The sequence below is a fragment of the Oncorhynchus mykiss genome, chromosome 27, assembly GCF_057628025.1.
Source record: "Oncorhynchus mykiss isolate SJ-2025 chromosome 27, ASM5762802v1, whole genome shotgun sequence".
Taxonomy (NCBI): domain Eukaryota; kingdom Metazoa; phylum Chordata; class Actinopteri; order Salmoniformes; family Salmonidae; genus Oncorhynchus; species Oncorhynchus mykiss.
The window spans coordinates 15339203-15360818 of record NC_143048.1 but is presented as its reverse complement, the minus strand read 5'-3'; the positions used below and the strand labels follow the sequence as shown (position 1 = coordinate 15360818).

The window sequence follows — 21616 nt, the reverse complement described above, 5'->3', positions numbered from 1 at the left end:
TGCCATATGACTGGTTTAACATTTGGCGCCAACGACCATGAAGTAAAATATATCTTAAAGAACGACCTTATTCATCATTTCATTGCGCGTAAAGGTGGTGGAATTATGAGGGAGTCAAGGTCAGAATACGGCACATCTGAAACCTCCACCAAATTTGTTTTATTTGATCTCCAGCCCTAACGAATAAGGGGTGAAGAACATGTTATTCTCATGCTTAAATTCAAGGTCAGAATACGCTTAGAGAGAAAAGTGCATAAAAAGTGAATTATGCTCAATTTAGGCGCTCTAAACTCAGGTTGCAATTCCCCCCTAGCTGCCTCATTGGGCTGCCTGTCTTGTGTCTGTTTACTGAAAGCCATCAGGGCCCAGCCTCGGTAATAGGCTGGAAGGAGAATGATTTCACAGGATTATGACACTCATCTCCCCCTAACAGGACACCTCTCTCCCCTCCTTCCGCCTTCTAACCGCTCTGTCAATCTCTTTTTTCATCACTCTCTCCCACTATTTCTCTCTGTCGGTCGCTGTTTTAATTCCATTCTAACTTCCACTGTCGTCCCTCCATCTCCCTCTCCCCCACTCTTTGTTGTTTCTTTCTTCCTCTCATTACGAGGGAGGGACCAGATTTTTCTAAAAGGTCCAATGCAACCGTTTTTATCTCAATATTAAATCATTTCTGGGTAACAATGAAGTACCTTACTGTGATTGTTTTCAATTAAAATGGTCAACAATTGTTAGCAAGGAGCAATTTCTCAAGCAATAATTTGAGTGGGGAAAACAAATGAAAAACGAGCTGATTTTTGCAGAGGTTTGGAACTATCTTATTGGTCTATTAACTAATTAACCACCTGGTGATGTCACCAGGCAGGCCAAATCTCCATCCCACCAAAACAGGCAGAAATTTCAGGCGGTCTTTTTCAAACAGCTCTTATACTAAAAAGCCATTATCATCATTTTAACAATTTCACAGGGTTTATTCAAACGTCATAGTGTGAAAATATATATCATTTTTTTTCTGCACTGGGCCATTAAATTAAAAATAATATCTGTAGAATGAATTTCATAGAACCAAATACTGCTAAATAAATGAATTGTTTTGTTGATTAAATATGCAGGAACAAATGTAAAAGAGTAATTGATATGGAATGTAATTATCTCAACAGAATCCGTGTGGGTCTACTCATGACCATTCAGTTATTCCATCTTCTTCTGCCTCATCTTTCTTTCTCTTCTCTTTTTCCTCTCTCTTTTCACCACTCTCTTCCCTCGTGTCCTCTTTTCTCAAAATTGTACACCTCTGTGCTCTCGTTCTCTCCTCCATGCTCCTCCTCTTTGATCCCCCTCATCTCTCTCTCTCTCACACACTTTACTTTTATGGCAATGCAGAGCCAGCATCATTTAACCATCCCAGCCCCATGTTCATTTCTTCACCTCACTGTGTGTGCTTGTCGATCTCTCTGAAGTCTGTGTATCTGTTCCATTAGAATCATTCCTCCATAGGAAATACCTGCTCCATGTACAGTTAATAACCTTTTAAGAATAGAGTGCTGATGTGCTGTCAATTTCAACCTCCTCTTCTCCTCCCTTGCAGATCTGTTTTAACGCTCAAGCCAGTAGAGTTCTGTCGGCCAGCGCTGACACGATGGCTCGCCTGTGGGATGTCCAGTCTGGCGTCTATCTTCAGGTCATGGAGGGACACACGGACGAGATCTTCTCCTCCGCCTTCAACTACGAGGGTGACACCATCACAGGTAATATGCACCCTCTGTCAGGGCTGGGGTCAGTTCCATTTCAAATCAGCATTGAGTTAGCAAAATTAGCCTGAAATGGAATTGAGCCCAACCCTGGCCTCTATATAATCATACCTAGTTCAAATGCAAAGACGCCATTGCAAGCTCTTCACAGCCAAACAAGCATTATTTTTTATCCACTCACAAGCACTTTATCAAAGTTCAAATGAACAGACCACAGCTGGATGAGGTGAGCTTCTGTCTCCTTTTCAACCACCTGTCCCTGTTTTCTCTCTGCTGCAGGCAGCAAGGACAACACCTGTCGCTGACCCGTCCTACGGTCAGTAGATTGTGTGAGGAAGGGAAGGCCATCTGGACAGGTGACTCCAGTCTGACTACTGATGTCCATCCCCCAACAAGAAGATGACTCCAACAGGGCCTTGTCTGAAGATGCCCTTCCCCGGAAGTTATCACTGACCCAATGTATGTGACCTAGTTTCTGTGGAGTAAGATTCAGTAGACCGGATAGCTTTGGTGAGTTACTATGGTCCCACTGTCATTTTACTATGTAGCACTGTAGACAGACAGTTTAGCGCAGTGTGTGCGTCCCAAATGGCACCCAATCCCTATTAAGTGCACTACTTTTGAGCAGGGCCTATAGAGCTTTTCAGCCTGCATTCACCAGTTAGGATTTGACCTGGACTGGTCACTTTGGTCCTCTGTCATGTTCAGTGTTGATAATCAGTGTTTATTTGTGTGTTGATTGGAGAATGGGCTGGACGGAAGAATGTTTTCTGTACCCATCTTTTCCTCAATAAAAACTATTCATGCTCACATATTACATTAATTTATTGATCTCAAAAGATGAAGATACATTCAATTTCTACAGCAACAGAGTTGAATTGTGTGCTTTATAATGCCGACGATTTAACACTAGAGTACCACTACGCAGATAAAACCTGACAAACCAGATTCACGTACAAATTAGACATTAAACCTTCTTTGTCTTTCTGAAAGTAGTAAAAATGAAATGATGGAGAGCAGTCTTTCTACCCCAAGGTGAAGCAGTTCAAGAATCTACAATATGTACACCTATCCAAAATAAACAATTCTCAAAGAACATGAAGAACTACAGATAACTTACTTAAGAACGATAGATAACATGAAGAATGACAGATAACTTAAGCAGTAACAAAGTTACAATAGAAGTAGACAATGTTGGCCAATGTAAACGACAACTGTCATCTGGGTCCGTATTCACAAAGCATTTCAGATTAGGAGGGCTGATATAGGATCAGTTTTGTATTTTAGATCATAATAAATATGATTACCAGGATGGGGGGGGGGGGGGGGGTCTCATCCTAGATCAGCACTCCTGCCCTGAGATGCTTTGTGAATACAGGCTCTGGGCAACTGTCAAGCGTAGTACTGCTCACCTATGTTGATCTCAGCAAAGCCAAACTGCAACGATGGCTGCTGCCTGACAGTCTCATCAAGATAGCTACTGTACATTAAAACATCACCTGGTGTCTTTTTGAGTTCGTTGGGTTGAGGGAATGGGGTACAGGGTTTTATTGGTGCCTTGTTTGTGTTTATGTGTAATAAATACATAATTTATAAATTAACACATCGGATTGTGAAAACGTAATGTATAGGATATATAACAACGAAAGGAATACAAATTCTGCAGGCAAGAAATCTCAGATGGCTGATTTGTTTGCACTAAATAAATAAGGCCTACATCCCAAACTGATGCTGGGTTTTCCTTGTTTTCGTCTAACTAGGGACCGTACATCAGAAAATGAGAAACATGCTTATCTTATTAAAGGGAGACATGTCTGCTCACTGCACCCTAATGAAAGTCCTCAGTCCCATAGCCAGTCCTATAAGAGGGTGTGTAATATCACAGGTGTGATGAATTTTTAGCCTGAAAGTCTGACCTGTTTGTGCGTCAGCCAAATCTTTTAGCATTCCTTGTCATGGCTTACATCACAATTAATGAAAGAGGAATTGACTAAAGCACAAACAAATCTGGCTACCAGGCTAGGGGTTTTTCATGATTCACACATGCGCTGAGAAACACTACGCTTGATGGTTGGGTTTGATGCATTGGGCGTACACAGTTGGAGACATTAGCTGGTGTGTGTGTGTGTGTTTGTGTAGATGGGGGGTTTTGGCAGAGCCTAGTGGGTCTCCAGTAGCCAGTCAAACAGGCTGGACAGAGAGCTGCCTCCGTCCTCCTTTTCCTGGTGGAGCTTACAGAACTGGATGACAGCGTTGAAGAGATCTCCGATCCTCCATGCCTTCTGAGACACCAGCTGCAACACCCTCTGGAACTGAGACATCACACTCCTTGTGCACTGCAGACATGCAGATAAGAGTACAACACACACACACACACACACACACACACACACACACACACACACACACACACACACACACACACACACACACACACACACACAGACACACAGACACACAGACACACACACACACACACACACACACACACACACACACACACACACACACATACACACACACACACACACACACGGGCATAATCAGATCCTGTGTAACAGGATGTACTGTGCTGTACCCACCTTTGATGTCCTCCTGTCTTTACACTTCCTGAAGTAGACGGCATGCAGGCCCAGCTCGGAGGCAGCGATCCACTGCAGGGCCAAGCGCAGCTCTGAGTCCACACACTCTGGATCCAAGTCGCAGTTGACCACTAGAAGCTCCCTGTGGCTGCTACTGTCCACTACTGGCCGCAGTGAGATGCCCTCTGCAACACACACAGGAAATACATCACGCCCACTTTCTGTACATCAAGCTAACTTGTACATCAAGCTGACCTGTAGTTTCAATGCCAAAGCTACGTTGAGGTCTGATGGCACATTGGATGGATCTGGCACCAAATAGGTTCAAGATAGGTTGGGTAAGGAGGGCTTGATACCATCAGTGTTGGGGAGTAGTGAAATACATTTAGGTAAACTATTTAATTACATTTTTCAGTAGCTTGGTGGTAGTTCAACTAAATGAAATCTTGGTAGTGTTTTTTGCCATATGTAACTACTGGAACTGCACACCTGCAAAAATACAATATGGGTGAAGTAGACAGAATCTTTTTCGGGCATCAGACCTGCCTAATTCTCACTTGAAATACTTGTTGTGTGGCTAATTCTCACTTTGTCTTTAATAGGCTAAATGACACATTCTGTTACCATCTAACTCCAGAGGGATCTGTTCTTGCAATTTGTAGTCAATGACATTTCAGATATAGAATTTTTTCACAATGTAGTTTGGATGTAGTGAACTACTTTTTCAAGTAACTTTCGTTAAGTAAGCTACAGTTGAAGTCGGAAGTTTACATACACTTAGGTTGGAGTCATTAAAACTTGTTTTTCAACCACTCCACAAATGTCTTGTTAACAAACTATAGTTTTGGCAAGTCTGTTAGGACATCTACTTTGTGCATGACACAAGTAATTTTTCCAACAATTGTTTACAGACAGATTATTTCACTTATAATTCACTGTAACACAATTCCAGTGGGTCAGAAGTTAAACTAAGTTGACTGTGCCTTTAAACAGCTTGGAAAATTCCAGAAAATGATGTCATGGCTTTAGAAGCTTCTGTTAGGCTAATTTACATATTTTGAGTAAATTGGAGGTGTAGCTGTGGATTTATTTCAAGGCCTACCTTCAAACTCAGTGCCTCTTTGCTTGACATGAGAAAATCAAAAGAAATCAGCCAAGACCTCAGAAAAAAATGGTATGCCTCCACAAGTCTGATTCATCCTTGGGAGCAATTTCCAAACACCTGAAGGTACCACATTCATCTGTACAAACAATAGTACGTAAGTATAAACACCATGGGACCACGCAGCCGTCATACCCCTCAGGAAGGAGATGCATTCTGTCTCCTAGAGATGAATGTACTTTGGTGCGAAAAGTGCAAATCAATCCCAGAACAACAGCAAGGATCTTGTGAAGATGCTGGAGGAAACAGGTACAAAAATATCTATATCAACAGTAAAATGAGCCCTATATCGACAGCAAGAAAGAAGCCACTGCTCCAAAACCGGCATCAAAAACCCAGACTACGGTTTGTAACTGCACATGGGGACAAAGATCATACTTTTTGGAGAAATGTCCTTTGGTCTGTTGAATCAAAAATATAACTATTTGGCCATAATGACCATTGTTGTGTTTGGAGGAAAAAGGGGGAGGCTTGCAAGCCGATGAACACCATCCCAACCGTGAAGCACGGGGTTGGCAGCATCATGTTGTGGGGCTGTTTTGCTGCAGGAGGGACTGGTGCACTTCACAAAATAGATGGCATCATGAGGAAAGAAAATTATGTGGATATATTGAAGCAACATCTCAAGACATCAGTCAGGAAGTTAAAGCTTGGTTGCAAATGGGTCTTCCAAATGGACAATGACCCCAAGCAGACTTCCATAATTGTGTTGAAATGGCTTAAGGACAACAAAGTCAAGGTATTGGAGTGGCCATCACAAAGCCCTGACCTCAATCCCATAAAAAAATGTGTGGGCAGAACTGAAAAAGCGTGTGTGAGCAAGGAGGCTCACACACATAACCTGATTCAGTTACACCAGCTCTGTCAGGAATGGATTCACCCAACTTATTATGGGAAGTTTGACCCAAAGTTTGACCCAAATTAAACAATTAGATAGCAAAAGCTCAGGTTGCCCAGCCCGGGGGTGATACAATCTTCGGCAAAATCATTCGCAAGGAGATTCCTGCAAAAATATTATTTGAAGTTTGCTACCAAATACTAATTGAGTGTATGTAAACTTCTTTTAAAACATTTTTTTTTTACCCCTTTTTCTCCCCAATTTCGTGGTATCCAATAGTAGTAGCTACTATCTTGTCTCATCGCTACAACTCCCGTACGGGCTCTCCTGAGCTGGCGCTGCAGTACAGCACCCTTAACCACTGCGCCACCCGGGAGGCCTTGCGTATGTAAACTTCTGACCCACTGGGAATGTGATGAAAGAAATAAAAGCTGAAATAAATCGTTCTCTCTACTATTATTCTGACATTTCATATTCTTAAAATAAAGTGGTGATCCTAACTGACCTAAAACAGGGAATATTTACTCAGATTAAATTCCTGAATTGTTAAAAACTGAGTTTTTGGCTAAGCTGTATGTAAACTTCCGACTTCAACTGTATATTTTGCTTAAGGGTAGCTTAACTTCTTCCAGTGTGAAGTACTTCGTAGCTTGGTAAACTGTATTTTCAGAGTAGCTTCCACAACACTATACTGTTATATTGACCTAAAATGATTAAGTGGCAGCACTGCAGAGATAAAGCAGTGATATATTTACCATTTCGACATTTGAAGCTCCAGTATCTGGGGAATTAGTCACACCAAGTAGCTAAAGATAGATAACTACTCCGTGTGTAGAGATCTTACAGTGAAGAGGTTGAATAGAGGTTATCGCAAAGACGAATGAGAACAAAGATGAGACAGTAGGGGAGACAGCGAGAGTTGAGTTTTTGAGTTTCCTTTGTGACATATAATGTAGACAGTAATGACATGGAACTGAGACAGTGTGATGTAGTGTGTGTGTGTGTATGACTCAGACAGGGTGACGCTACTCACCGTCTACGTTCTCCTTGCTCTCCCTTAGGTGACCCTTGTCTGCCTCCTTACTGAGAACAGAGAGCATGACCATTAAGACAATACAGTAGGTCGCGTTCAGATTCTCACTTTCTTCCCTTAGGCCAGATTTACTAAGCATCTGTTTTTTTCAGTAAGGGATAACTGATAATAGACCAAAAACAAAGAAACATGTATAATTTTGCACCTTCCTATTGACCTTTCTCCTTACCTTTTTGTTCTGTCCTGAATGTTTCATTTCCTTTATAAAAAAATAGGTGCAAACGCTTAGTTCATCTAGCTGTAAGTGTGAACTTATTCCCTGTCATGGATTTAAAAACAGTTAATTAGTGTGTGCATGGGGTAGGTAGCCGGATGTAGCATCCACCACATTTCCTACATCGGTTGATCTTTTCATGAGTTGGAGTGAACAAGTACACACTTCATAAACAGGGTAGAGACTAGAGAGAGAATCAGACTGGAGCCTATGAGACTACATGCTCCTGTTCAAAGGGCCTTGTTCAAAGCCTCAGCACTGTGTTGTAGGAGTGTTGTTTGCATGTCATTAGGAGTTATCAGTTACCTGTTCACTGTGCTCTGACTGGGGATGTCAGACAAGCCCTCCAAGTCTGCCAGACCCAGGCTAGACGTGCTGCTGTTCCCGTTCCTGCAAATCCAAACAGAACTAAAACTCATATCCTGTCTCTTGAAAGGCGACACGATCAGTGACTTGTGAATGGAACAATAAGGAGCTGCGGTGAAGCGAGCAATGTTGTTCATTAGCTGGTGATTAACATAGAAACCGCAGCTGCAGCTGATCAAGATGGCTGGGCTGGAAGAGAGAGCCTGACTGGCAATGAGCCCTTCCTTGTGGAGATGAGGGATGTGGAAAGATTGAGCAGTTGGGCGGAGTGGGCGACCATGTCCAGTGGCAGCAGTGTCACCGTGGAGTTAATCGGGGATGATGTGGTCAGGAAGGCAATAGCCACCAGGTGTTCGTTTATGCCACAGCTGTCTATGCTGGCAGGTAAAAGCGGCAAGCAGCACACATTTCATCACCACTACTGCCAAGCTGAAGCCAACCAGCCACACAGCCCTCCTCCTAGTCCTCTGGAGCCTAGAAACGTATCCACCCCACTCTTTGTTATCTATACCCTGGTCTCATTTCTCCTGGCTTAGAGGAATGGCAGTAATAGACTTACTACCTCAGGTTTTTGGCTTGGCTGTGTCAGTATGAGGCTAGCTAGTGGAACTGAGAAATGGCACTACAGTCGCAGAAGCAGGGAATGATAAAGCTAATGTTCTGTGGGCCTTTAATGTGTGAGAAGCAGTGTGACGCCATACCTATGCTACTGCGGCTGCAGCGCAGGCTGCAGGCCCCCAGAGCTCTACACCACGCTGGCTCTGGAGTGGGGCTCAGTGCACTAGGTGAGCTCTCTACCAGTGAGAGGAAAGCCCCCGAGCATACAGCTATTCCACTGAAGCCGCAAGAGCCGAAGACTGGCACGGGACAGCAAAGAGTGAGTGTGAGCAGCAATGGGCTGATGAGAGGGCGACGGACGGCGAGGGCAGTAGTAGCGGTAGGAGCGCTCGGAGCAGTGCATGATGGGACGGAGCAGCAGTTGGTTGCTAAGGTTACTGACCCCTCGCTCAGCTGGATAAAACTACTGGTCTCCTCGTGGGGGTCGTCATCGGGGGCGATCTGGGACCAGCTTCCTGAACTGTCCTCACTGCTAGCACTCAGAGAGCGCTTGTTTTGCTCACCTACAGTGGGTACTGCAGCGGCCGCAGAGGGCACTGCGGTCCTGTCTCTCTCACAGCTGGGGAAAGCAAACAGCAGGGTCACCTACTGTATACACTCTTAGAAAAATGATTCATAAAGCGGTTCATAAAGTAAACCTTTAATGGTTCTAGTTAGCCATTTTGTTCTAAGAGTGTACATACGATGTGATAGGCTGGGAGACTGGGAGGAGCTCAACCCCTCTGATGTGATCTTTCCCCTCATTTATTGATTTGGTTCTATTCTTGTTCAGGGGATACAGATTGTACATTTATTGATTTGGTTCTATTCTTGTTCAGGGGATACAGATTGTACATTTATTGATTTGGTTCTATTCTTGTTCAGGGGATATTGATTGTACATTTATTGATTTGGTTCTATTCTTGTTCAGGGGATACAGATTGTACATTTATTGATTTGGTTCTATTCTTGTTCAGGGGATACAGATTGTACATTTATTGATTTGGTTCTATTCTTGTTCAGGGGATACAGATTGTAAATTTATTGATTTGGTTCTATTCTTGTTCAGGGGATACAGATTGTACATTTATTGATTTGGTTCTATTCTTGTTCAGGGGATACAGATTGTACATTTATTGATTTGGTTCTATTCTTGTTCAGGGGATACAGATTGTACATTTATTGATTTGGTTCTATTCTTGTTCAGGGGATACAGATTGTACATTTATTGATTTGGTTCTATTCTTGTTCAGGGGATATTGATTGTACATTTATTGATTTGGTTCTATTCTTGTTCAGGGGATACAGATTGTACATTTATTGATTTGGTTCTATTCTTGTTCAGGGGATACAGATTGTACATTTATTGATTTGGTTCTATTCTTGTTCAGGGGATATTGATTGTACATTTATTGATTTGGTTCTATTCTTGTTCAGGGGATACAGATTGTACATTTATTGATTTGGTTCTATTCTTGTTCAGGGGATACAGATTGTACATTTATTGATTTGGTTCTATTCTTGTTCAGGGGATACAGATTGTACATTTATTGATTTGGTTCTATTCTTGTTCAGGGGATACAGATTGTACATTTATTGATTTGGTTCTATTCTTGTTCAGGGGATACAGATTGTACATTTATTGATTTGGTTCTATTCTTGTTCAGGGGATATTGATTGTACATTTATTGATTTGGTTCTATTCTTGTTCAGGGGATACAGATTGTACATTTATAGATTTGGTTCTATTCTTGTTCAGGGGATACAGATTGTACATTTATTGATTTGGTTCTATTCTTGTTCAGGGGATACAGATTGTACATTTATTGATTTGGTTCTATTCTTGTTCAGGGGATACAGATTGTACATTTATTGATTCTAGAATCATGTACTTTGACTATATACATTTTACATTTGTGTTGCGACCATGAAATCCTGTTCACCACATATTACATCCATATTACATCCATATTACATCCATATTACATACATATTACATACAACCCCCCACCACCACCAAGTATTGGCATTTCTAAAATATGTGCCCCTTTTATAGAGGGTGGATAACCCATGTCCTTTAGTGTGTAAAGGATGTTTTGTATTTGTGCCTATCCAAATTAATCATGAATAAAAAATGAAATGAAAGGCTGCAGTGTTGGCTGGTTTTTTAATGCAACAGAGAAACTGATTTAAATCCTGATTAGATGATTGAAAGCTGCCAGATTCCCAGAGTGGGTTAAGGTGTTGTTTGTCAATGTCAATGAGCCTCACGTATTCACCAGGGAAAGACCCAGATGGAGATGAATTGTTCCATAATTGGAGTTTATTAACTGTTAAGTGAAAAACCAGCAAACCCTGCAATCAGTAAGCAGCTTAAATATAAATCTCTTCCAACTATTTTCCTTTTCATTTCATTTATTGCATGTGTCAATCCAATCTACAGGTAACTGCCAAAATAATGGAAACACTTGAGTAAATTAGGGATACAAAGTATATTGAAAGCAGGTGCTTCCACATAGGTTGGGTTCATGAGTTAAGCAATTAAGCAACACTTTTAGGAGATTCTGGAGCAAAACACCAAATTATGGAATTTCTCGTGGAAGAATAGTGTTGCATCCCCCCAATAGAGTTCCAGACACTTGTAGAATATATGCCAAGGTGCACTGAATCTGTTCTGGCTTGTGATGGCCCAACACCCTATTGGTGTTTCCTTTATTTTGGCAGTTACCTGTATATGATACTATGTTTGTTTTGTCAATTACCTCCAAAGTATTTAAACCCCATTGTTTATTTTCCTTTCTAAACACTTCACTTTATATTTTATCTGCTCTATCTATTTGTGAGACCTTGTGTTGTCATCTACAGCATGTCAACGTGGCCTGCAAATGTTTGTCGCTTAGCTGATGAGCTCACAATGCGCAACTAATTCCTGGAACACCAATAAAGTGACCTGAAGTACTTTGGAAGTTTTCTGTAACCTCCTCCTTGTGGTGCCCACCTCCTCCAGTACAAGGCCTCCCTGCAGTGTGTATATTCACACTTCACTTCCCCCCAAAAGGCCACTCTCACGTTACCAAGAAGGTCTGTGTGAATCTTCTCACCTTACTGAGTCCCTGTTACACAATTTTCCTCTGAGTGAAATGTCAGACCCAAATTACAGGACAATATGATGCCACTGTTGTATGTAGCCTGTGTCTCTTATATACATACTATACTGTATGTGTGATTTCCACTTCCATCCATTTGTATTTGGACAGGGAAGTAATTAAAAAAAAATGTGTCTCTATACTTTTTACAATTTGAGATCAAGTAAAATGTCACATTTTACGATGCCCTCTGTACTTATTGGGACAGTGAAGCATTTTTCCTTCTTTTGGCTCTATACTCCATACGTTTGGATTACAGACGCACAAATATCATACCCCCAAGACATTACCTCTTACCTCTCACCATTACATTTTTAGCATTTTTTTGGGGGGTATGATATTTGTGCGTCTATAACTTTCTCACTTATCATCATTCACAATTGATTAAGGATTATCTGTAATCATGGTAGGATCCACATTCATGTAGAAGTGTTTAGAAACATATTCTATCTTTATTTACAATAAAAGTGACTCCAAAATAACACAATAGATTATTTGCCATTAGTTTCTATTGGGAACAAAACAATCTGAAACACAACCCACCAAAAACAAACAGCAAATGAGTCACAAGCTTGGTGTAGTCATTGCATGCTATGAATATGGGACCAAATACGTAACTTTTTACGACTTTAATACACATAAGTGGATTTGTCCTAACTTTGTCCAACACTTTTGCTCCTCTAAAATGGGGGGACTATGTATAGAAAGTGCTTTTAAACCGTTCACCCGATATGGATGAAAACATCATCAAATCAGAGCTGACAGGCTGCACTTTAACCTCGTAGTCATTGTTTTATTTCAAATAAATAGATAGGCTAGCCCAGGGGTGTCAAACACAATCAGCACACGGCCCATAATGAAAAAACGATTTTGCGGGCCAGACCTATGTACATCTTATAAGTGGGAATTATTATCTTTTACGTGCAACTGCGAACCAAACTGGCCATTGTTTTATTTGAAAAAAATGATCATGTCCACTGATGTACATAGGATGATGTAAATAGAATTTGAACATTAAAACAAAAGAAGAGATAAGTCATATTTACCCAGCCTTTGCTTCCTTGCTTGCAGATGTGCATAATATGATGCAACCTTAATCAATAGTATTGAATAACTCCAAATAACAAAAAGCTATAAGTTGTTGTAACGTTTAAACTTAAAACATGTTTTTTTGATTTTTGCACAGCATGGATCATCGGTGTGGTTGAATGCATCATTGCTGTGTGGTGCACTCAAAATGTATTGTAGCAGTGTAGCCACTCTAGACTACTGCTCTAACGTTGTTGTAATATATGTTTCTCCTTTGCATGGTGGTTTGTTGCAGGTTTAGTTATTTGGCGGTTAATTGTCAAGCTTTTAAAACCGAAGCCAGACAGCAACATATTAGTAGCCTAGCTAGGACTGTTGCACGTGGTCTGTTCACTTTCCCTCCGCTGCACGCTGTAAACGGGACACACGGAAGCAATTGAAGTTGAATTCACCAATGCGAGCACATCAGGTAGTAATTTCATGAAGTAGAGGGCCCGCGGGCCTTGTGTTTGACACGTGTGCGTTAGTTAGCCTGTTAGCCACATTATTACTGGCTTGTGATCATTGCCCTTGCTAGTTTGATTATATTGACATTGAAACTTAAACAGTGCATCCCAAATTGGTGGAGAAAGCAAACAATGTACCAGGCCAGCTGTGATTTACAACCTGATTTTTTTGGACTACCAAGAAATGTATTGATGTATTGATGAATTATATTAATCTGTTTCATATCTGCAAATTAGTTTAAACTCTGTCAGTTCCACTTTAAAATAGTAAAAGTTTAGTATTTGGTTCCATATCCGTTGCAAGCAATGACTAAATCAAGCTTGTAACTTGACTCATTGGACGTATTTACAGTTTGGTTTGTCTGTGTTTTGGGTTACAGCGCGTTTTGGGTTACAAAAGACAAAGGAACCTCTAACAATTCAATGCTAAGGAACCTCTAACAATTCAAGTACTGTATCTAAGAAGGTGAATAAGCAGGACCATCCGGTTATTCTCTTCAAATCATCATTGCCTACAATGCTTTCATCACCACTCTGGGATCACCGACACGGCTGATTAGCCGTCCTCAGGAGACCACTCTTCAAGAACTAGTGCAAGTAACTAAGGCAACTCAGGACCTCTTGTGGACAATCAGAGACATACACCTGAGAACGAAGGAGAAGGCCCTCCAAAGGAGAAGGCCCAATCAACCCTCCTCAAAAGCGGAACTCTTTCCACAAAAGCCTGGGCCCAACAGAGATACCCGACGAAGACCTTCAACGCGTAAATATACATACATTACTTCTTACCCAAAAGAGCGGCAGTTCGGGACAAGGTATTATGGTTATTGTGAGTGTAGTTCCCAAATGTATCCAAGTGTTGCTTCTCTTTCTCTCTCGCTTTCTCTCTCTCTTTAACTCTCCATCTTGTGTAACAAGTGTCATACTGTGTTAATCTGCTAGGGACTTGTTTTCATCGTATTAAGTTTATAATCAATAACCTATACCGTGTGTGTGTGTGTGTGTGTGTGTGTGTGTGTGTGTGTGTGTGTGTGTGTGTGTGTGTATCCTATATTATCATATAGTTTGTGCGGTATGGAATAATTAGTAAGACTTGGGTTTGTGAAGATTCACGAAGTCTGTGACATTCAGAATAAGACTGATATGAGGAAATGATTAATTAGTGACTGTTATGATATCTTTATATTCTTGAGTTAATTCAAGAGATGTTAACTCGCTAAACAACTTTTGGTGCCCCAAATTGGTGCCTCGAAATTCCTAATTAGTTCATTGTTGCATAATTAATTTAATCTAATAACAATTAAACATAGTAGGGAATTATTCAATGAATAACAGTCATCACATTAATGCTAGTCACGTCACGACACGGATAATTCCAGGGTAACAGAATGATGCTGAGATTTTTCACTTTAAATGTATGCCAAACAAAAAACAATAATTGAAAAGTTAAACAAACAATAAAACTCTATGCACAACGACAACTTTTAACAATTTCCACAGACATTTTTACAAAAAACATTTACTTGAATAACAGTGCAGATGCAAAGTTTGGTAACAGAATGATGGCACAAACCATTTATTTTTGTTTGACAAACATTTTAATCTGAGCATCATTCTGTTAGCGTGGAATTGCCCTAATCCAAAACAAACTGCAAATGCATCCAACACGTCACAAGCTTGATGTAGTCATTGCCTGCATGGAATATGGGACCAAACATTTTTGTTTCACTATCCAAATACATATGGGGGAGTATATATATATATATATATATATATATATATATATATATATATATATATATATATGTGTGTGTGTGTGTGTGTGTGTGTGTGTGTGTGTGTGTGTGTGTGTGTGTGTGTGTGTGTGTGTTTGTATGAATGTTTATGAGAATCTGCGTTTTATCCTGACTAGAGGCATGTCTATGCCACCTTGAAGATTAAGGTTAGCTCGAGATAAAAGCTGTAGCCTCCAACACAGCAACATGACTCATAACCTGGCTATGGGTCTGTATAATCCAAGGAATTCACAATTCAAGGTGTTTCGGAAAATGAAAAAATAATACCATGCAAGTGAACGTTGTTCCATCATGAGCTTTCTCTCACTTTGTCTGTCTTCTCTCGTCTTTCTTTAACTCTTTGTCCACTCTTTCTCTCTCTGTCTGTCTGTCTGTCTGTCTGTCTGTCTGTCTGTCTGTCTGTCTGTCTTCTCTCATCTTTCTTCAACTCTTTGTTCCCTCTCTCTTTCTGTCTGTCTGTCTGCGCTCATATTTCTTTAACTCTTTGCTCTCTCTCTCTCTCTCTCTCTCTCATCAAAAGCAGTTTGAGAGTCTGCAGCCTTTGATAGCCTTGTGATGCTCTCAACCCCAGTGATGATGCCCCTTTGCTGGGAAGAGCTGTGAGAGCCTGTTTGTGTGTTTGAGGGTGGGATTTACTCACAGGGGAAATGTGAACTGAGAGAGGACTTACCTGCTGCGCCTCACCGAGGCCCTCTCAGCGCGCCACTGGGCTGTCCCCTCAGGGGGCGTTGGGTCCCAGGGGTGACGTCCGGCTCTTTCCACCGGGTCCCCAGACTCAGGATCATCCCTTTGATCTGTCTCGATATGGATCACCGGTACAGGGACCTCCCTGGGTCCCCTTATGGGGGGCCCGGCTGCTGTACATGTGCTGTCTCCGCCCCCTCCTGGTTGCTCCTGACTGGCTCTGCTCCGAGTGCAGCCAGGGCGGGAATGTTTGAAGCCTCTCCTCCTCTCCCCCACGGGCATGTGTTGTTGTCGCCCCACCATGCCACCTCCTCCGGCCCAATCCCCTTCCTGCAGGACAGACTTCCCGGTTTCCACGATGTCTGCGGCCAGGCGGTTGGCATATTGCAGCACTTGGGTCTGGGACTCTGCATCCACAAGGTCAATGCTGTCCTCAGGGTCCGCAATGATCTTGTTCTTCCGCATCAGGGACTCAATGGAGCTGGACCAGGTCTCGTGGATCAGCATGTCAGTGATCTGGTCCGTCTGTCCCCTCTGGTACAGACAGGAGTCAGACTTGCACAGGCCCGTGGCAGACACCTGCACTGAGTTGGTGGGGTAGATATTAAGCGTGTCCCCATGCACATTGCGGACAAAGCCGTCAAAGGAGTTGGCCTTGATGGGTGAGTTGACGGTCAGCCTGGAGTCTGAGAAACGTCTGTCCGGCACGGATGACTGACGGATACAGAAGAGGGTTCTGGGAGATGGAGGCAATAGGCTGTTGCTCCACTCTTTAGTTCTGCCCATACTGTAGTCTTTGCTCTCCTTGTCCATGTCTTTGAGCATGAACCTGTAGAACTCCTCTGTGATGCTCTCCGTACTGGACTGCTTCGACAGACAGGAGGTGGTCCTCACATTGAGGTGGCCGTTCTTCTTGGTGGCCGCCTGCTGCACGGCTGCTGCCAGGATGCTGCTGGCGTTCTGCCCGGCGTAGTAGTCCAGGAGCAGGTCAAAACCTCGGCCCTCCATCTCCATCTGGTTCACCATGAAGCGGGAGAACTCGTCAGTGATGCTCTCGCAGCTGGACTGCTTGGAGATGGAGCCTCCCCTGCTCAGGTTCTGGCCCAGCCGGCTGCCTGGGCCTAGGGTGTTTGGGGTACCCGGAGGGCCTGCGTCCTCCTCTGGGATGCTTTCATAGCTGGCGGCCTTGCCCCGGCTCCACCGCTCACACTGCAGCCGGCTGCGGGTCTGCTGGCCGGGTTTGGAGGTGTCAACCACATTGAGCTCGGGGCAGTTCATGATGCGGGCGGTGACCTCGGAGGCAAAGAGCGCGAAGGGATCAAGAGTCTGGGGCATGTCATCCAGGTTGACCGTTTCATCCACCACGCGGTTGACCAGGCACTCCATCAACTCGGGCTGTTCCTCAGTTTTCCTCTTGATCTCACTGAGGCGTGGTGGCCGGTGCTTTTTGGATGCCACACCGCCATTCTGGCCCTCCTTTCTGCGGAGGGCCGTGCAACAGGAGGGCAGCAGGTAGCTCCCCTCGGGGTAGTAGCCCGCTGCACCCTTCAGGGCACAGAACCACGGCTGCTTCCCGCTGGAGTTCTCCAGGCAGATGGCGGCCAGCTCAGTGGCCATGGAGACCACGGTGGTGGCCAGATCATCAGCGAAGTAGTTGACGGGGGTAGTTCTGGAATCTGAGTCCATCTTTAGGCAGACCAAGGCCCCTGTGGAGGAGGAGTTAAAAGAGGACTGAGGGGTCAGAGAAGACTGTCTGCTGTCTGTACTGGCTATCCATCTTTTCTCTGTTCCCAGTGATGAAGAGACCTGGTGGGCTAAGCTCTCTGGAAAAGTTTCTCTGATGTTTCCTCTGGCCTGCTGGCCCTGGAGGTCATAGCAGTCCTTAATAGAGGACGAGACTTTAGTCGGAGCTTGTCTGCGCTGCTGCTGCTCTCTGATATGTGGCGAGCTGTGAGACTCATAAGGTTCACTCTCCCTCTCCTCCAGTCCATATTTCACCTCCTTCATCCCGGAGTAGACGGGTGTCTTATCTGCCCATTGGGTTTCACAATTATCGGGCTGGCTGGAGCCAACGAAGCACTGTAATTGGCTTAATGTTTCCTTGGTGGTGGCGGCCGCCTCGTAGTCCCTGAAGCCGACATCACCCTCTTGTCTGTCAAACGACCCTATATCACATTTGGAAATGTCACCGATCCGCTTTGAAGTGAGACAAAGGATGTCGAAGAGCACATTGCTCACGCTCTCCTGCAGAAAGCCCTGGATATCAGTGACGTCTTTTCCCGGGCCTTCCAGTTCTTTTTCCTTTCTCGCTTTCTCGAATGCGTGTTTGAAGAGGACGTCGGCCACTTCGCTGATGAAATTGTCCACCTCCGTCTCATCCATCTTGTCCAGACATGACTTATTGGGAGACGTGATGCCATCCACAATCCTGTTGTGGGTGGACTCCAGTAGATGGGCCACACTCTTGTAGTCCTGGGGCTGAGCCAGCACCCCTGCTGCCTCCTTGTGAAGAACTTCAGCAATGCTGGTGCGGAAGGCCTCGATGCTGGTCCCCTCGGCCACACTGCAGTGGAGGGTGATAGCTGTGGAGGTCTGCGCTGCAGATAGGAGCCCCACGGAGGCGGCCGAGTAGACCTCGGTGGTGGAGTCGTCTTCTGACTCGCAGACCACTTCCCCGACCTCTTCAGCTAGCTCCACCACAGCCACCGCCCCCGCCACCTGGGCCATCCCGCACATGGCTGAGGAGAAGGAGTAGTCAGTGCCCTCAGGGCCCCTCTGTCCCTCTCTCTCCATGTCCCCCTCTGTTGGCTCCATTGCCAGCTGCTCTGCTACCTGTGGGCTGGAGATGGTGCCGATGACACTGGCAGCGCATGCCAGGGCCCGCTGCAGGGGTTTGGTGGGGTGGCGTCCAGTGGTAGTGGTAGTAGGGAGGAGGTCATGGGTCTCTGGTCCGAGTTCCGTCGGTACCTGCCTGGCAGTACCACCATCACCACCAACACCATGCTCCAGAGCCGCGTGAGAGGCTTGAGTACCCAGCCACTCTGGCAGGCCCTCGCAGCTATCCGGGCTCTGCACTATGACGATCTTGGGGAGCTCGAAAGAGCAGGCGCGTGCCCGACAGGGCTCCTCTGCTCCTGTCCAGGCGAGGCCGGTGGGGGGGTGGCTGCCGGGGGACATGCTCACAGCGGCCTCAGGAGCGAAGGATGGTTCGTCCTGAGACAGGCTGATGAAGGCATCCTGCAGTACCGACTCGGCCAGGTTGGTGGCATAGTGGCCAGCCGACTCTTTGGTGTGATGACTGCTAGCTCTCGCCGGTGCCCTTCCTCCTCGTTTCTTGGTGGCTGGGGGGGCGCCGATGGTCACCTCGGACTCCTCTCTGTCCTGCCACTGATGCTGGCCCAGGTGTCCCCTCTGACACGCTGGTCTGTCGCTGTGTGCTACATCTGACAAGTCCTCTGCCACATCACTGCACTCTGGCTCTGAGTGGAGAAAGAGAGAGAGGCATGTCCAGACCTGTTAGAATGTACTTCCATCAAATTCCCAATGTGCCAGAGCAAGAGCGATGACAACCCAGCTCTGGTTTAACCAAGCTAGCAATAACACCTTTCACTTTCACTGAGCAGCATTTACCCACTCAAACATGACTATAGCTACCAACCAAACCCTAGCTGGTCCCAGTTATGTTTGTGCTGTCTTACCAATGACCATAAGAGTTGGCTACACAGGCTATAATACAACACAAACAGATCTGGGAACAGGCTAACTTACCCCCATGCAAAGTAAAAAAGAGCAACCTCCTATCCGAGGCTTGATCTGATAATGAATATTACTGGTACATTGACTCAAAGGAGACCCTTCACACAGTGTTGGTTCTACATTCATACAGGCAGGGATGGGAACAATACAGATACGAAATGCAATAAAGATCAATGTATCAAAATAAACAACAAAATACTGCTTTGTAATTTTAATTAAAATACTAAAATACAGTACATTTGCAAGTAGCCAGCCCGAAGAACAACAAAATTCTCGGTATCGGTTAGAAAAACATTTTAACTTGCAATGACTCTGATATCTTTTTGTTTAACTACCTTAGTAGAGCAAGTCACCCTAGATAAGCGTGTCTGCTAATGACCAAAATATAAATGTATATGTGAATGAACAAACCAAAATGAACTGCAAAGCATGCTGTTCATTGTTTCGGGGCGGAGCTCATTAGAATAACACTCAGCATGCTTTGCAATTGTTCCTTTTTACATATACATTTATATTTAGTTCATTTAGCAGATGCTTTTATCACACTATAGTGCTCTCAGACTTCTGATACCAATGCAGGGTGAATCGGGGGCCACAAAATGTGAACCGTTATAAATTACAGTATTTTGAAAATACAAAATACATTGTAGTGTAATTCAGCCCAGTGTAATTCAAATGACAAAATACTCATAAGTAATTTAAATAAGTCTTCCAAATACATGTAACAGAAATCCTGCCCATCTCTGCTTACAGGAGATTCATATTATAGATAAGGGGAGACTTGTCACTGTGCAGAAAAGCACCGCCAAACTCAGGGCCATATACTGTATATTAATCTCAATCATGACAGGCATTGATCTATTCTACTGTATGTGCCCTCAGCAGCACGGCACACCATGCGAGGCACAAATGCTCTAAGGAGCTACACAGCCAGCCAGCCACAGAGAAGTGTTTTTACAGATGAAGACTGACAGGCACGAGAGAACAAGAGAACAACAGCTGAATGCCTGTCGTTCTCTTTTGAAACGAGACGAGGGACATCTTCAGTGGTAAGAATAGTATTCAAGGAGCATGTAGACTATTTGTGATTAGGAAAGTATTCAGACCCCTTGACTTTTTCCACATTTTGTTACGATACTTTGTCATTATGGGGTATTGTGTGTAGATTGGTGAGAATTATAATTTAAAAAAATCAATTTTAGAATAAGGCTGTAACGATAAAAAAATGTTGAAAAAGTCAAGGGGATCTGAACACTTTCCGAACGCACCTATGCATTGACCTGTTTTGAGAGTAGGCTACTGAATAATGTATAACCTTACAAAAATGTCAGATTTTTCCTCCCAAAATGAGTGCTTCACATTAGTATATTTGTAAATAATAAATGGTGTATCCTATTTAGCAGACACACTTGTCAAAAGTGAACTAGAACAGTAACTGAGATTGAAATTTTCGTATTTGCTATCCTCATGCTCTTCAAACTTAGCCACATAGGACTACATTACCCTACTTTCATATTCACCACATACTTCAGTAAAATACAATGAACTCAAATATAGTACAAGGGTATTCAAAAGGATGAGAGAAAATCACCATTTCGTAAGCCGTCATCCTCGCTGTCATCCCCCAGGTGTTCTGAGGCAGTGAGGAAGTCCTCCTCTATGGATGAAAAAGAGCGGTTGGTGTCATCATCCAGCCTCTGCCCTGCCATCATCATCCCCTGTGACCCCTGCCTCTCCTGACCCCACTGTAGCCCGATTAGGAACTTGTTGATCTCATAGATGATGCTGGTGGGCCGCCGGCCCCCAGCACACTGGACCAGGCACACATCTGTACCCCTCTTGCCCTGGAGACAATACACACACACACACACAGGTACAAATACGCACACACAAATTTTTAAAATGTTTACATTTTATATTTTTATTATAACGCCAATTTCGTTATATCCAATTGGTAGTTACAATCCTTTCCCATCGCTGCAACTTCCGTACGGACTCGGAAGAGGCATAGGTTGAGAGCCGTGCGTCCTCCGAAACACAACCCAGCCAAGCCGCACTGCTTCTTGACACAACGCCCGCTTAACCCGGAAGCCAGC

At 43.9% G+C, this 21616-nt stretch overlaps 1 protein-coding gene across 4 annotated transcripts in view; it reads right to left on the bottom strand.

Annotated features, from left to right (window-relative positions):
* Positions 1–2558: 2558 nt before the first annotated feature.
* LOC110507624 (A-kinase anchor protein SPHKAP) overlaps positions 2559–21616 on the bottom strand; it is an 82966-nt gene continuing 63908 nt past the window's right edge. For 2 of the 4 annotated variants that reach the window (XM_036964926.2, XM_021587725.3), the window contains exons 6-12: positions 21112–21364; positions 15751–19243; positions 9007–9183; positions 7947–8030; positions 7367–7416; positions 4334–4518; positions 2559–4063 (exon numbers count right to left, since the gene is read on the bottom strand). In XM_036964926.2, the coding sequence (XP_036820821.2) occupies positions 3911–4063; positions 4334–4518; positions 7367–7416; positions 7947–8030; positions 9007–9183; positions 15751–19243; positions 21112–21364 (4395 nt within the window). In that variant the 3' untranslated portion in view covers positions 2559–3910. The remainder of the gene's footprint in view (positions 4064–4333; positions 4519–7366; positions 7417–7946; positions 8031–9006; positions 9184–15750; positions 19244–21111; positions 21365–21616) is intronic. The other 2 variants (XM_036964927.2, XM_090224526.1) reach the window with 1 other exon arrangement.